Genomic DNA, 15,536 nt, shown 5'->3' with positions numbered 1-15,536 from the left:
AAGTAGTGTCCAATCTTTTTATTTAATGGGAATCAAGTAGAAACTTGGGCATTCTATACATCCCTCTGGGGTAGGGGGGTGGGTTGTTCAGTCCCTTCGCAGATTCTTGAGCCTCTCTTCCAGGTCTGCATCTGCATCAGCCAGAGCTGAGGCGGTGGCCTCTGCCTTCTTCCCACCAGCAGCTACACTAAGTGATCCTCCAGTGGAGGGCAGGTCTGCAAGAAGAGTGATAGTTTAGGGGAGAGGAGGAAGGTTCATGCTGTGACAAACATGGAAGAAACTGCAAGTTTTGCAGTACTCACTTGACAGTTCATCAGTCAGGCTCAGTCCCAGCTCATCCAGGACCTGGGACACAACAGCATCACTAGGGAAGAGGAGGAGGGACTCCATGAGGGCTATGCATGAGTAGGAACAGGAGAAAGAACATGCCTTTTCCCCACCCTTCCCCACAACCTTTCCTCTTCGTCGTCTTCATCACCCATGGCATCATCAATAGCATCATTCATCATTTCTTCCTTCATGTCCATGATCTCTGCCTGCCGCTCAAACTCCATCATGATCTTCTGGATCTGTGGCAATTTCAGCTGCAAGTAGGGGGTGGGTAGGTTCAGGTCAGAGAAGAGGGCTTGAGGGATTGGTAGAGGCACATACACCCTCCTTACCTGTCTGTTCATAGTTCCCATGGCCTTGGTAACACCTTTCATGGCTTGTGCCATAGAGTTGTTAGACTTGAGTGTCTGTATCTTGAGAGAGACAGCCTGGATGTTGGCTCGCATTAACACAAACTTGCGAACATAGCGCCGGGTGCGCACAAGGTCTTTTGCCATGATGCGTACGGCATCCTGCAGAATGGACAGAGTATGAGGATATGATCCATTCCTGCTGTTTCCATATACCTCAGTGTGCATTTTGTCACTGACCTTAAAAGGAGGCCCAGAGCCACAAAGGGTTGGCGAGTAGGCTACCTTCCTTGCCCACGTCTAGTTTTTTTTTTGCTAGACAACTGAATATAAAGAATCTTGGGTAGCTGGCTGCCTGTAGTCCTAGCTATTCAGGAGGCTGAGATCTGAGGAAAGGGGTTCAAAACCAGCCTGGTCATGAAAGTTTATGAGACTTACCTCCTAACTACCAGGAAACAGGAAGTGTCACTGTGGCTCAACTGACAGAATGCTGGCCTTGAGCAAAAGCTCAGGGATTGCCAGGCTTTAAGTTCAGGCCCTAGGACTGGGGGGTGGGGGGAAGATCTTGGGCTTGCTTGAATTGGTTTGTAATTGGCAGCTCTCATCTAGATCTCCACCTGAGTAGATAGGGTTATAGGTGCAAGCCACTGGCATCTGGCTCCATCCGCCTTCCTAGCCTTGTTGCTATTGATTTTAGCTTGCACTGTGTCTCACAATTTTGAACTGTCGAGTCCCTGTCCATCAGAGCTCACTTGTTCTCCTAGTTTCCTATAATTTTTTGCCATTCTCTCCTTGATGCACTCCAGGCAGGTTCACTGTCATTCTCGGGTCCTGGTTCTGATTGACAGCACTTCTTCGGAAGCAGCCTCGTGGGACACCTAAACTGTAAATTGTGCTTAACTTAGCCTAGCTTGTCCACCACCACAGCAGTATCTGGCTAAGAAGTGGCACCATTCCCTTTGTCATAGTCCCTGACCACCCACACTTACCATCTGGCCCTGCTTGGCCATCTTTTTGATATCTGCAATGATTTTCTTCTCCTGGGTCTCTAGCTTCTGTCGTTCTCGATCCAGCTCCCTCATTGCGCGGTTCAGTGCCCGCTGGTTCTGCCGGAGTAGCTCTTCTGGCGTCTTCCGACGTCCAAACAACAGGTCCATGGTGCCTGCTTTCTGGCCTGAGAAATAGGAGCCTTAGCTCTAGGGTGTGGCCTAGAAAGATCGACAGGTATAACAAGGTTACTTAGGTGGGCAGAGGTGGGGATGGATAGGACGTGTTGAAACTAAAAGGGAACGTGGGGCAGCCATCCCACTTTGCTGGCCCAAGCACCTATCACCTTGATATGGACGGAAGGGGAGTCTCCTTCCCAAGAGGCCGGCAGGGTGTGCCTCTAGAGTATGCTGGGGTATCCCGAGCCGTGGGCGAGCGCAGCGCGGGGCCGGTGTGGGGGATGTCAACGGGAAGCGGGGCTATAAACCCGGGTCCTGAACGCCGAGGCGGTCTGCCTCGCGGCACGCGGGCATCCTGCGCACCTTGGGCATGATGGTGGGGCCCCGGGGGGGAGCGGCCAGGCTCCCCGCCAACGATGAGGAGGACGGGCTCCTGGGTTCCCAGCCGCTCGCCCGGGACCCGAGGCCCAGCTAGTCACTCACCGGAGCTGGGACCGGGTAACGTCCTTCCGTTTCCGGGTCACAGTCGTCCTGCCCGGTCCGCGGCGAACCCACCGCCAGCCCCCGGTTTGGTAGCCTCCGCAGCGAGCGCCGTTTCCGGCTTAGCCACCTGACGTCACTCGCCCCACCCACACCCGGAATGCTGGGAAGTGGCAGGACTGCGCACGCGCAGCAGCCCCGGGCGCACGCGCACCAGCTCCCGCGGCCCGGCTCGGCGGAGCGCTTCCGCTCCCGCCCCGAGGAGCCGAGGCCCGGCGGGCCGCAGCTTCCGCCGGCCCAGCCCGTCTCAGGGAACGACTCAGTCCTGGAGCCCGCCTCTCCAGACGGCGCCGGCCGGAAGGCTCCCGGGACCCGGTCCTCGCCGTCCGTCCGCGTTAGGGCGATCCTACCCAGCTCCCCAGAGGCAGTGTGGCCACAATCGCCCGCCCCCCCTCCCCCCAGAGCCCTCCCACCCCACAGAAGGAAGACGCAGAGGCCATGCAGTAACATTCCCCTTTAATAGCCTGGTGGGACCTCCGGTGGTGGAGGGGTGGGTTTCTGAGGCCCAACTTACCCAGACCCCTAGCCCACCCACCCCACAGCCCAGAGTGGGGGCTGGATAGCACCCAGCAGGGGGGGAGGGGGGCTAGACAAGCCAATTCATTTCCCATCGCTGAGCAGGTCGGGGAAAGGCAGCGCCGACCATAATCACATGGTGGTTAAAAAAAAAAAAAAAATAACTAGGGGTAAGTAGCAGGGAGGAGTGGCAAGACCAACGCAGGGACTCCCACACTGGCCCCAAACCCCACCCGTGGCCCCCAATAAATATTTGCAGGGGATGCCTGGGCTGGTGACCCTGGCAGGGGCAGATACGCGCCAACCCTATTTCAGACAGCGCTCGAAGTAGGTGGACCCGATGTAACCACCTCTCATGGAGCGCTGCACATTCTGCTCAAACAGCCGCCTGTTGTTCTGCAGGACCTCGGCAGCCTCCTTGTTCAGCGGGTCCTCAGGATTGGGCTCCTGTGGCCAGCATAAATGGGGTCAACTGTCCACAGAGGCAGACGGTAAACCGCTCCCATTCCCATCAGCCCCAACTGCCCACTCCTACTCACCAAGAAGAGATACTGCAGGCCATAAATTATGGAGTTTATCGTAAGGACTGGTTTCCAGTCCTCTCTGTGGGTACAGAGCATCCTGGTCAGTCTGGTGAGTGGTGGGCTAGTACTAAACAGATTAGGTTTAGGGTGGAAGAGTGCGGATGGGAGAAAGTAGAGGGAGGGTATTAAATAGGGAAGGGGATTAGGAAGAAAACTTGGATACAAAGGCACAGAGTAAATACACATCACCTGAGGGAGGGAGGGAGGGAGGGAACGGGGCCTAATGCAGCGTTCACAGGTTAAGAGGGCCTTGCAAGCAAGAGATGGAGAGAGCCAGTGACCTCACCTGAGGATGTTGAGGCAAACATTGCCCTCGAGGTCAATATTGGGGTGATAAACCATCGTCTCACACTTCACCTTGGGGGGGTCATGTGGGTAACCCTGGCCCACCTGGCTCCAGGAAAAGAAAAGGAAGGTTGGTAAGTCGGTAGGCAGGTAAAGGCCTGCCCGGTAGGGCCTCAGGCGCTGCCCCCACAGTCTGTTGAGCTATCTCTGCCCACTTAGGACTCACCTTAAAACTGAACACGAATTTTCCACTCTTATAGAAGCCCTGGGAGGAGAAGAGGGAGAAAAACACATCAGGGGCTGATCCTACTGGCCATGAGGTTCTCCCTCCGCCCACTGAGGCCATCCCTGGTCTGTTCCTGGGAGTGACCCTATGTCTGCTCTCACCTCATCAGGACAGATAACCAGCTTGAAGTTGAGGAGGTCGTCTGGGTCAGAGAAGCTGATGTCACACGTCTTGGGCAGGTTCAGCTCGTTTATGTCTATGAGTTTCAAAGAAGAGAAAGGGACCAGAACAGAAGACAGCCCAAGTGAGAAAAAGAACAAGCTCTGAGCAAGTGTCAGTTGAGCCTTCCTGGCTTCCTGTTGAATCTCAGGGGTTCTGTTCCATACCCCTGAACTCACTCTTCACCTCATGCTCACTGCACTCTGAGTGGACTCTCCCATATACCCCCCTCTCCTGGATCCCACACATCAGTTACAGTTTACTATTATCACAGGAGTAAATCCTAACTTATAAACCCACAGCCCCCATTTTTTTTTTTTTTTTTTCCTAATTCAGTGTCCCATTCCTGTGTTCCCATCCCCAAAGCCCTGGTCTTCAGCATTCCCTGAGAATCTCACACCTCAGGTTCACCAACCATGACCTGCACTGTCCAGTATTTACCCTCAGGACCCTGCTACACGTATCCTAAATCATCCCCTTCATCTTCCAGCCCTCAGTGACACTTCTCCGAGTGTCATTCCAACCGCGGATCCCAGCTACTCCCTCCCGTCCCCTTCCCCACTCTTAATAGCCAAAGCTGTCCCTCGATCGTATTTTCAGTCTTCGCTGACCATTCTCCTTCCCTCCTCCACCTACCAGCCCCGGCAGAACCCAGGCTCGCAGCTCCTACTCCTACCGATCCCATCCTCGTCCTCGCTCTCGGCGAGGCCCGCTGTCAGGGATGCGGACTCCGGATGTGTCCGCATCACCGGCCCCGGGGCCCCGGCCGCCGAGTCCCCGACCCGCAGGCGCCGTCCCTGCCTCCCCGCCGCCCCTACCCTTCTGGATCCGTAGCTGCGCCGCGGACGCCTTCTTGCTGCTGCCCTTGGTGCCGCCGGCCGACTCCTCCTCCTTCTTCTGCTGTTTCAGCGAGAACAGCTTGATCATCCTGCCGCCGCCGCCGCCGCGGGGCTCGGGACCCCGGCCGCCCGGCCCCTCGCCGCCTCCGGCGCCGCTGCCGCTCCTCGGCCCCGCAGCCGCGGCCTCCTTCGCTGCCGCCGCCGCCGCGCGCCCGCCCGGCCCGCCGCGCCGCTCCGCGCCCGCCGCGCGGCCCGCCTCGGCTCCCGTAGCCCGGCCCCGGCCCGGCGCCGCGCCTCGGGCCCGCTCGGCCGCGCTCGGGCCGACTCGGCTGTTCCCGGCCCGCCCGGCCCGCCCCGCCCCCCGGCGCCGACCCCGCCGCCCGCGCCGGTCTCCGGGGGCCCGGCCGCCGCTGTGGCTGCGGCCGGGGGGGGGCTTACGGTGCCCGCTCACTCGGCCCCTCCGCGAGGGGGCCGCGGTTCCGGGTGGAAGGGGGGCTCCGCAGCCACGCGGGCGGCCGCCGGGGCTTCCTCGCGGAGGTCGGCAACGGCCTCGGGCGCCGCGCAGCTTCGGACTTTTCCGCCGCCGGCCCGACCCGGCGCTTCCGGTCCGGGCGGCGCTCTGCGCCTGCGCGGCCGCGGGGCTCGGGCGTCTCCGGCGCGGGGCTCGGGCGTCTCCGGCCGTGCTCGGGCGTCTACGGCGCGGGGCTCGGGCGTCTCCGGCGCGGGGCTCGGGCATCTCCGGCCGTGCTCGGGCGTCTACGGCGCGGGGCTCGGGCGTCTCCGGCGCGGGGCTCGGGCATCTCCGGCCGTGCTCGGGCGTTTCCGGCGCGGGGCTCGGGCGTCTCCGGCGCGGGGCTCGGGCGTCTCCGGCGCGGGGCTCGGGCGTCTCCGGCCGTGCTCGGGCGTCTCCGGCTCGAGGCTCGGGCGTCTCCGGCCGTGCTCGGGCGTCTCCGGCGCGGGGCTCGGGCGTCTCCGGCCGTGCTCGGGCGTCTCCGGCGCGGGGCTCGGGCGTCTCCGGCCGTGCTCGGGCGTCTCCGGCGCGGGGCTCGGGCGTCTCCGGCCGTGCTCGGGCGTCTCCGGCGCGGGGCTCGGGCGTCTCCGGCCGTGCTCGGGCGTCTCCGGCGCGGGGCTCGGGCGTCTCCGGCCGTGCTCGGGCGTTTCCGCCGCGGCGGCGACGGTTCGGGGCTCCGCGGGCCCTTCCGGGGTCGCCGCGGTCCGGGGCCGCGTTTCCGCGTGGAGGACGCTCGCGCCCGTCCTTCCGGCGCCCCCGGGGCGTGGGGGGGGGCGGCGGGGCGCGGGGCTGGACCTCGGGTCCGAGCGCTGGCCCCGTCGGCCGTCGGGCGGGAGCCTCCCGGGTGCGGGGGCACCGGCGCCCTGCTCTGTCCCCGTCTCCCGCGGGCCCGAGGTCCCCGCCCTGGCCGGCCGGATGCTTCTTGCGGGGTCAGGTCTTGGCCACAGGATGGCGTGAAGCGGTGGACGGCGGAGGACGGCGCCTCCCGGGCCTCCCCTCTCCGTCCTCCCCTCCCCTTCCTCCCCCCCCCCCCCGCCTCCCCTCCCCGGCCTCCCCTCCCCGTCCTCCCCACCCCCCGGGCCTCCCTTCTCCGTCCTCCCCCTCCCCGTCCTCCCCCCCCCCCCGGGCCTCCCCTCCCCGTCCTCCCCCCCCCCGTCCTCCCCCCCCCCGTCCTCCCCCTCCCCGTCCTCCCCCCCTGGCCTCCCCTCTCTGTCCTCCCCCACCCCCCCACCCCCGCCTCCCCTCCCCGTCCTCCCCCCCCCCCCCGCCTCCTCTCCCCGTCCTCCCCCCCCCCCCCCCCCGGCCTCCCCTCTCCGTCCTCCCCTCCCCTTCCTTCCCCCCCCCTGGCCTCCCCTCCCCGTCCTCCCCCCCCTCCCCTCCCCTTCCTCCCCCCCCCTCCCTGGCCTCACCTCCCCGGCCTCCCCTCCCCGGCCATTAGCTACTGCATCTGGCTTTCATTGATATTTTCAGGGTAGCTTGGCAGAATAGAAGATGCCTGCCCATAGAACTGGAATCTTATTCTAGATTGGTCATTTTCTACAAACATCAGTCTCTAAGTTTCCTCATGTGTCACAGAATTCTTGGTTGTTACTCTCATTAGCATCAGATGAAATACAGTGAATTTATTTATTTTTGCCAGTTTACGGTCTTGAACTTAGGGCCTGGGAACTGCCCTTGCACTTTCTCAAGGCTGGTGCTATACCACTTGAGCCACGGCACTACTTCCAGCTTTTTCTGTGTATGTGGTACTAGGAATGGAACCCAGGGCTTTATGCATGCTAAGGAACCAATCTGCCACTAGGCCACACCCCAGGCCCCTTATTTTATCTTATTTATTTAATTTTCTCGTCATGGGTCTTGAACGCAGGGCCTGGGTGCTATCCCTGGGCTTCTTTGTACTCAAGACTAGAGCTCTACCACCTGAACCACAGTGCTACTTTTGGCTTTTTCTGAGTACTTATTGCAGAGTAGAGTCTCACACGTTTTTCTGTTCAGGCTGTGATCCTCAGGTGTGAGCCATCTAGCATCAGGCTGGCTGTGATTTGTGCTAACAAGAGGATGGAAGTGACTATTCCAGGTTGCTGTTCTCTCCTTGATGAGATGGATGGTAGGTGATGGGTAGATGAAGATTTGTCAGCTCACAAGAGCATAGAAGTGACTATTCCAGGTCACTGTTCTCTCCTTGAGGAGATGGATTATAGGTGATGGGTAGATGAACATTTGCCAACTCACAAGAGCGTAGAAGTGACTTTTCTAAGTTACTGTTTTCTCTCCCTTGATGAGATGGGTGTTTGGTGATTGGATGAAGACTTGCTCCGCTAGCCTGGAAGCTTGCTGACCCTTGTTCCTGCTGTCCTTTTGCCCCAGATGTTTAATTTTACTATGCTGATAAATCTCTCTTTTTAGGCGGGAAACTGCATATCTTCTGGTTTATACGAAGAGTGAAGGCTAATGGAAATACTTCACACTTTCAGAGACTGACTTTCATTTCCTTTTCTGTCCTGGGATCTCCTAAGTCTTCTAGGAGATTCTACAATGATGAAAAAAATAATTTAAACAATTACATAATTTATATCTTAAGTTATAACCACAGGTGATTGCTGATGTGATTTGAAGGAGGGTTGTCTCTGAAGGTCATGTGACAGGAGCCCGTTCCCTTGTACAGCAGTGTTGTGGGGCATAATCTTGTGAGCGGTGAGGCTTGTGCAGGGCATCTGGCTCATGCTTGTAATCCTAGCTACTGAGGAAACTGAGATAGTTCAAAGCCAGATTGGGTAGAAAAATCCACGAGACAGACTTTCAACTGACAACAGAAACAAAAAGCTGGAAGTGGAGTTGAAATGGTAGTATACAAGGCTTGAGTGAAAAAGCTGTAGGACAACACCTAAGCCCCGAGTGCAAGGCCTAGTGGTGTGACCCAGGTGAACAATTTCTTTCAGCTTAGGCCTGGGGTCTCCAGAACCCTTGAAAATACCACCGCCATCTGGAGAGTAAGCATTCTTCACAGGAGCCTGTGGAGGACATATCTTATTCAAACCATCTCATTAGTGAAATAGGCACCATACACAAATAAAGTTGTTTCTCTCAAAAGGAGTGTAGAGTGTACATCTTAATCTGGGGATAATGAAAACAGAGAAGAAGCAAATGATTTCTGCTATAGAAATTGGAAAGAAGGGCCGCGAGTTTGGCCTACTGGTACAATGCTTGCTTAGCATGCACAAAGACCTGGGTTCAATTCCTCTGTACCACATACATAGAAAAAACCCAGAAGGGGGGCCGGGAGTTTGGCCTAGTGGTTAAAGTGCTTGCCTAGCATGCATGAAGACCCGGGTTCGATTCTGTGGTACCACATACATAGAAAAAACCCAGAAGGGGGGCCGGGAGTTTGGCCTAGTGGTTAAAGTGCTTGCCTAGCATGCATGAAGACCCGGGTTCGATTCTGTGGTACCACATACATAGAAAAAAGCCGGAAGTGGTGCTGAGGCTCAAGTGGTAGAGCTCTAGCCTTGAGAAAGTCCAAGGACAGTGCTCAGGCCCTGAGCTCAAGCCCAGGACTGGCAAAAAAAAAAAAAAAAGAAAAAACCCAGAAGGGTGCTTAGGCTCAAGTGGTAGAGCTCTAGCCTTGAGAAAGTCCAAGTACTCAAGCCCTGAGCTCAAAGCCAGGACTGGAAAAAAAAAAAAGAAATTGGAAAAAAGCTCGATCCCTTCTTTAGTGGAAATCTTGAGGCTGTAGAGAGGTCTAGGGGTTAGGATAGTCACAGAAATCCACAAACCTAGAGTTAGTCAAGTCACAGAGGAGACGATGGTGAGCACAGGCTCAGCACGCCCTCTGCTGGTAAGTGGACCTCACTGCACCACGGAGGGGAGATTTGTGAGCATTCACTCAAAGCGCCCTCTGGTGGGAAGCGGAGGTCACTGCAACACGGGAGGGGGAGACAGTGAGCATTCACCTAGTTTGCCCTCTGGTGGTAAGCGGAGGTCACTGCACCACAGATTGATCTAGGGTGGTGAGCATTCACCCAGAGCGCCCTCTGGTGGGAAGTGGAGGTCACTGCACCATGGGGTGTGAGGGGGAAGGCTGTGAGCATTTGCCCAGAGCACCCTCTTGTGGGAAGGGGAACTCACTCCACCATGGATTGAACTAGGGGGATGAACATTCACCCAGAGCACCCTCTGGTGGGAAGAGGAGTTCACTGCACTGTGGGGGCTGTAGGGTGGTGAATATTCACCCAGAGCGCCCTGTAGTGGCAAGCGGAGCACACTATTCCACGGAGGGATGAAAGGTGGTGAGCATTAACCCAGCCCGCCCTCTGGTGGTAAGCGGAGCTCACTGCACCTCGGATTGCTCTAGGGTGGTGAGCCTTCACCCAGAGCTCCCTCTGGTGGCAAGCAGAGCTCACTGCACCTCGGATTGGTCTAGGGTGGTGAGCATTCACTCAGAGTGCCCTCTGGTGGCAAGTAATGCTCACTGCACAACGGGAAGGCGGCGAAGGCGATGAGCATTCACCTAGAGTGTCCTCTGCTGGGAAGTGGAGCTCACTGCACCACGGAGGGGTGTAGGGTGGTGAGCATTCACCTAGAGCACCCTCTGCTGGGAAGTGGAGCTCACTGCACCACGGAGGGGTGTAGGGTGGTGAGCATTCACCTAGAGCATCCTCTGCTGGGAAGTGGCGCTCACTGCACCACGGAGGGGTGTAGGGTGGTGAGTATTCACCCAGAGTGCCCTGGAGTGGCAAGTGGAGATCACTACACCACGGAGGGGTGTAGGGTAGTGAGTATTCACCCAGAGTGCCCTGGAGTGGCAAGTGGAGATCACTACACCACGGAGGGAGCAGGGTGTCGAGCATTCACCCAGAGTGCCCTCTGTGGGCAAGCAGAGGTCACTGAATCATGGAGGAGAGGAGGGTGGTGAACATTCACCCAGAGTGCCCTCTGGTGGCAAGTGGAGCTCTCTGCACCACCAGGGGGTGGGGGGAAGGCGATGAGCATTCACCCAGAGCGCCCTCTGGTGGCAAGCGTAGCTCTGCACCACTAAGTGGAGGCAGGTGGTGAGCATTCACCCAGTGCACACTCTAGTGGCAAACGGAGCTGACTGCACCATGGAGAGGAGGGTGGTGATTATTCATCCAGAGCCCCCTCTGGTGGGAAGCGGAGCTCATTGCACCACGGATTGGTCTAGGGCGGTGAGCATTCACCCAGAATGCCCTCTGATGGAAAGTGGAGCTCAATGCACCATGGGGGGGGGTGAAGGCGGTGAGCATTCATGCGGAGTGCCTGTTGGTGGCCAGCTGAACTCACTGCACCACAGAGGGGTAAAGGGAGGTGATCACTCACCTAGAGCGCCCTCTGGTGGGAAGCCAAGCTCACTGCAACACAGATTAGTGGAATGTGGTGAGCATTCACCAGGGTGCCTTCCAGTGGCAAGCGTAGCTCACTGCACCACGGAGGGGAGGAGGGTGGTGAGCATTCACCTAGAGCGCCCTCAGGTGGGAAGACGAGCTCATTACACCCCGGAGGTGAGGAGGGTGATGAGCAGGGGTCCAGCACGCCCTCTGGTGCTCACTGCACCTTGGAGGGCGTCCTCTGCTGTTCATGTGGGAAAGGTCAGTGTGGCATGTGAACACCGTGTGTGGAATAGTGTGGTGGTCACACATCCATAGTTTTCCTTACATTAATTCTGTGTGTGTGTGTGTGTGTGTGTGCGCGTGTGTGTGCGTGCACACACACTGTTAATCGAGTTTGAATATAGGGATTGGGTGCTGTTCCTCAGCTTGTTCACTTAAGATGGTGCTGCAGTACTTGATCCTCAGCCCCTCTTCTGGCTTCATATTGTCTAAACGTGTGTATGTATGGGTATGTGCTTTTTCTCTGTGTTTTCCAACGTGCCTATCATTCTTTAAGATCTTCTTACTCTGTTGGACTGAGGGAAGGAAGAAGACAGGAAGAAAGGGAGAGAGGGAGAGTGCAAGCTCATCTTCTCTCCCCTTTTCACTCGTTTTGGCAATTTATGAGGGAGCATGAAATACACTAATAAAATAATCTTGGATGGAAGCTGTGAGACAGCGCTTGTTGTCTCTGAATACGTGGCTGCTGTGTCTCCTTGTTTTAAAAATTTGAAGGAAACATTGGTTGATGGAAGCAGAAGATGGAATGTTTTAATTTAAATTCATCCCTTACCAACTGGATTTTGTAAAGGTTTATTTCCCCACTCCTAACTGAAAACGAAATATCAATAATTCAGCCTGTTTTTCCTTGTCTTGCTTTGCTCTCTGGTCTAGTTTCCTCCCTGTTCTCCACTCATCCCCCCCCATGCCCCGCCCTAACATACTGATAATCCGGGATGCACGAGAGAGGCCATGCAAGGCCCTAAGTGACTGTCCCTAGTAAGTGTCTGTGGAAGGTCTGGCCTGCCTGTCCCATTGGCTCTCCAGTTCTAGTGGCAGCAGAGTGTTCCCAAAGGCTTGTGGGTTGCCGCACAGTCAGGGGTTGATCTCAGGTTTTCTGCTAGGCAGGCAGGTTGGCAGGCAGGCAGTGAAGCGGGAACCTCCTCGGGGGAAGAACCGGGCTGGGAGGGGAGGCCGTGGCCGGGGCTCGTCTTCCTCTGCCGGTACTGAGCCTCCAGGCTGTCTGGAGGGGCTGTGGGGTTTCAGACACTGGACAAACATTTCTCCCCACCAGGTGCTCACAACCTGGGCCTCCATCCTTCCCCGGGTAGAAGTAAGCGGCAGCACTCGGCCTCAGGATCTGGAGCCCTCCAGGGTCCCTCCACGCCCACCCCTGGGCGAGCAACCAATTCCCTCCCCACCACCCCAGAATGGACAGCGGGTCCCCCCATGCCCAACCCAGAGCACGGACTCCAAGCCCTGTCCATGGCCAGCAAAGCAGACCACCCTCGGAAAACTGTCCTGGTTCACACGCTGCTGCTCTGTTCGCCCCGCCTCTCTAGGTGGGAAGGGGAAGAGGCAGAGCTGAGTGGAGAGCATCCAGAAGCAGTGGGAAGCACAGCCAGAGAAAAAGGCGGGCTGGAGCCCGAGCGTGGCTGAGGCTTGAGAAGGGCGGGGTTTGTGGGGGGCTGAGCACCAGGGGGTGGGGCCAGGACGAGGAAGGGAGATGAGCAGTCTAGGGCGGGGCTTGGAGGGAGAGCTCCAGGGTGGTAGAGCCAGGGCACGGAAGTGATGGTCCAGGGGCAGGGCTTGCAGGGTCAGAGCCCGAGAGCGGTGGGGCGGAGCGAGGACGTAAGGGGTCGGGGGCGGGGCTTGCGGGGCGGAGCGAGGACATGAGAGTGGGGGCGGAGTGAGGACACTGAACTGGTTTGGGGCGGTTCTGCCTGGGACCAGTCGGCCCGTGAGAGGCTCCAGTGCGGCCGCCTTCCTCTGAGAGAGCAGCGTTTGTTCTGGGGCCTATAGAGCTGGGCGGGGCCCTCTCGGCCTGAGGCCGTGCGTCTGTTGCCTGTTTGCCCGTCTTGTAAGGTGCTGGCAACTTTTCTTCATGGGGAAGCACCTGAAGGAGGCTGTCTCTACCCAGATGCCGTGTGTGTGTGAGGAAGGCCATGTTAGGCCTAAGCCAGGCCTCCGAAGCCAGCAGCCAGTCAGAGGTGCGCTTTTTAGCCTAGGCAGGCCTGGGGCCTAGGTGTGTGGTGGCTGTGAAAGTGTGTGGAGAAGTGGGGCGGGCAGCTCGTTTTTCCTCTTCCTGAAGGGTCTTCGGCCATGTTAGGCCTAAGCCAGGCCTCCGGAGCCAGCTCCCAGTCAGTAGTGAGCTTTCAGTGTAGGCCGGCGCCTGGTTGAGAGTGGACAGGTGCAGCAGCCCGCCCACCGCTGCCTCCTCTTTTATTTTATTTTCCTCTGTCCAGGCCCGGGGACGGTGCCGGCACGGGAGGGAGCGGTCAGTGCAGATGGGGCCTAGGCTGCTGCCCCTCCTCCTCAAGGACGTGAGGGGTTGGGGGCGGGGGTTGCGGGGTCAGAGCCTGAGAGGGGTGGGGCGGAGCGAGCACGTGAGGGGTCGGGGGGTGGGGTGAGGACGCTGAACTGGTTCAGGGCAGTTCTGGCTGGGACCAGTCGGCCCATGAGAGGCTCCAATGCGGCCGCCTTCCCCAGAGAGAGTGGCGTTTGTTCTGGGGCCTACAGAGCTGGGCGGGGCACTCTCAGCCTGAGGCTGTTGTCTGTTCACCCGTCCTGTAAGGTGCCGGCAGCGTTTCTTTGTGGGGAAGCGCCTGAAGGAGGCTGTCTCTACCCAAACGCAGCCTGTGTGTGTGAGGAAGGCCATGTTAGGCCTAAGCCAGGCCTCTGGAGCCAGCTCCCAGTCAGAGGTGCGCTTTTTAGCCTAGGCAGGCCTGGGGCCTGGGTGTGGTGGCTGTGAAAGTGTGTGAAGTGGGGACAGCTGCTTCGTTTTTTCTCTTCCTGAAGGGGCTTTGGCCATGTTAGGCCTAAGCCAGGCCTCTAGAGCCAGCTCCCAGTCAGCGGTGAGCTTTCAGTGTAGGTCAGGGCCTGGTTGAGAGTGGACAGACGCGGCAGCCCGCCCGCTGCTGCCTCCTCTTTTATTTTGTTTTGTTTTCCTCCATCCAGGCCTGAGGATGGTGCTGCCATGGGAGGGAGCGGTTAGTGCAGATGGGGCCTGGGCTACTGCCCCTCCACCTTGAGGACCTGAGGTGTCGGGGGCGGGGCTTGCATGGTCAGAGACTGAGAGGGGTGGGGCGGAGTGAGGACGCTGAACTAGTTTGGGGCGGTTCTGCCCGGGACCAGTTGGCCTGTGAGAAGCTCCCAGTGTGGCCGCCTTCCTCTGAGAGAGCAGCATTTGTTCCGGGGCCTACAGAGCTGGCCTGAGGCCGGACGTCTGTTGCCTGTTAGCCCGTCCTGTAAGGTGCCGGCAGCGTTTCTTCATGGGGAAGCGCCTGAAGGAGGCTGTCTGGACCCAGATGCCGCGTGTGTGTGAGGAAGGCCATGTTAGGCCTAAGCCAGGCCTCCGGAGCCAGCAGCCAGTCAGAGGTGCGCTTTTTAGCCTAGGCAGGCCCGGGGCCCTGGTGTGTGGTGGCTGTGAAGTTGTGTGAGGTGGGGCCTGCTGCTTCATTTTTCCTCTTCCTGAAGGGTCTTTGGCCATGTTAGGCCTAAGCCAGGCCTCCAGAGCCAGCTCCCAGTCAGCGGTGAGCTTTCAGTGTAGGCAGGCCTAGGGCCTGGTCAAGAGTGGAGAGGCGTGGCCACCCGCCCGCTGCCCCCGCCTCCTCTTATTTTGTTTTACTTTCTTCATTCCAGGTCTGAGGACGGCTCCACCATGGCAGGAAGTGGTCAGTGCAGACTGGACCTGTCATGCTGCCCCTCCACCGCCTGACTTCCGGGCTCTGTCCGCTCTGGTAATCCTCCCCCACCCCCACTTCCTGCCTCTGTCCACCCACGTAATGCTCCCCCACCCCCACTCCTTGCCACTGTCTGACCCTTAATGCTCCCCTACTTCCTGTCTCTGTTTGCTCCCATAATGCTCCCTCTCCCCCACTTCCGGTCTCTGCCCCCCCCATGCTACCCCACCCCCACTTCCGGTCTGTCCGCTCCATAATGCTCCCCCACACCTACTTCCGGACTCTGCCTCCCTGTAATGCTGCCCCACCCTCACTTCCGGTCTCTGCTCCCATAATGCTCCCTCACCCCCCACTTCCGGGCGCTGCCCTGTAATGCTCCTCCACCCTCACTTCCGGTCTCTGTCCGCTCCCATAATGCTCCCCCACACCTACTTCCGGAATCTCCCCTTTGTAATGCTCCCCCACCCCCACTTCCGGTCTCTGTCCGCTCCCATAATGCTCCCTCACCCCTACTTCCGGTTGCTGCCCTGTAATGCTCCCCCACCCCTACTTCCGGTCTCTGTCCGCTCCCATAATGGTCCCCCACCCCTACTTCCGGTTGCTGCCCCGTAATGCTCCACCACCCTCGCTTCCACTCTGTGTCCACTCGTGAAATGCTCCCCCCCTCACTTCTGGCCTCTGTCC

At 58.7% G+C, this 15,536-nt stretch overlaps 2 protein-coding genes across 5 annotated transcripts; both read right to left on the bottom strand.

Annotated features, from left to right (window-relative positions):
- Positions 1 to 3: 3 nt before the first annotated feature.
- On the bottom strand, positions 4 to 2,466 carry Chmp2a (charged multivesicular body protein 2A). 4 transcript variants are annotated; one of them, XM_090322255.1, is made up of 6 exons: positions 2,330 to 2,466; positions 1,670 to 1,854; positions 663 to 842; positions 454 to 584; positions 303 to 364; positions 4 to 215 (listed from the first exon to the last, which is right to left on the bottom strand). In XM_090322255.1, exons 2-6 carry the CDS (start codon positions 1,835 to 1,837, stop codon positions 88 to 90), a joined length of 669 nt encoding a protein of 222 aa, XP_090178381.1. In that variant the 5' UTR covers positions 1,838 to 1,854; positions 2,330 to 2,466; the 3' UTR covers positions 4 to 87. The 4 variants fall into 4 exon arrangements, with proteins under 4 accessions (XP_090178381.1, XP_090178378.1, XP_090178380.1 ...); XM_090322252.1 differs by having other exon boundaries at positions 1,670 to 1,888; positions 2,330 to 2,465; XM_090322254.1 differs by lacking the exon at positions 2,330 to 2,466 and adding an exon at positions 2,210 to 2,232 and having other exon boundaries at positions 1,670 to 1,888.
- Positions 2,467 to 2,825: 359 nt separating this feature from the next.
- Ube2m (ubiquitin conjugating enzyme E2 M) lies at positions 2,826 to 5,260 on the bottom strand. The gene is made up of 6 exons (XM_090322181.1): positions 5,035 to 5,260; positions 4,159 to 4,253; positions 3,998 to 4,036; positions 3,773 to 3,876; positions 3,442 to 3,505; positions 2,826 to 3,349 (listed from the first exon to the last, which is right to left on the bottom strand). Exons 1-6 carry the CDS (start codon positions 5,141 to 5,143, stop codon positions 3,209 to 3,211), a joined length of 552 nt encoding a protein of 183 aa, XP_090178307.1. The 5' UTR covers positions 5,144 to 5,260; the 3' UTR covers positions 2,826 to 3,208.
- Positions 5,261 to 15,536: the final 10,276 nt, after the last annotated feature.

Source organism: Megascapheus bottae, chromosome 31 (genome assembly GCF_031878675.1).
Source record: "Megascapheus bottae isolate mThoBot1 chromosome 31, mThoBot2.hap1, whole genome shotgun sequence".
In the NCBI taxonomy this organism is placed as follows: Eukaryota; Metazoa; Chordata; class Mammalia; order Rodentia; family Geomyidae; genus Megascapheus; species Megascapheus bottae.
The sequence above is the reverse complement of the archived record's forward strand: the minus strand, read 5'-3'. Positions and strand labels throughout refer to the sequence as shown.

What these genes read in the sequence shown, in the direction of transcription:
- Chmp2a (XM_090322255.1), bottom strand. Translation starts at nt 1,837, where the DNA reads ATGGACCTGTTGTTTGGACGTCGGAAGACGCCAGAAGAGCTACTCCGG. An exon ending in GAAGACGACGAAGAGGAAAG is followed by an intron (nt 365 to 453) that starts GTTGTGGGGAAG and finishes CCTCTTCCCTAG; the next exon opens with TGATGCTGTTGTGTCCCAGG. An exon ending in CCTGACTGATGAACTGTCAA is followed by an intron (nt 216 to 302) that starts GTGAGTACTGCA and finishes CTCTTCTTGCAG; the next exon opens with ACCTGCCCTCCACTGGAGGA.
- Ube2m (XM_090322181.1), bottom strand. Translation starts at nt 5,143, where the DNA reads ATGATCAAGCTGTTCTCGCTGAAACAGCAGAAGAAGGAGGAGGAGTCG. An exon ending in GCAGCTACGGATCCAGAAGG is followed by an intron (nt 4,254 to 5,034) that starts GTAGGGGCGGCG and finishes TGAAACTCATAG; the next exon opens with ACATAAACGAGCTGAACCTG. An exon ending in AATTCGTGTTCAGTTTTAAG is followed by an intron (nt 3,877 to 3,997) that starts GTGAGTCCTAAG and finishes TCCTGGAGCCAG; the next exon opens with GTGGGCCAGGGTTACCCACA.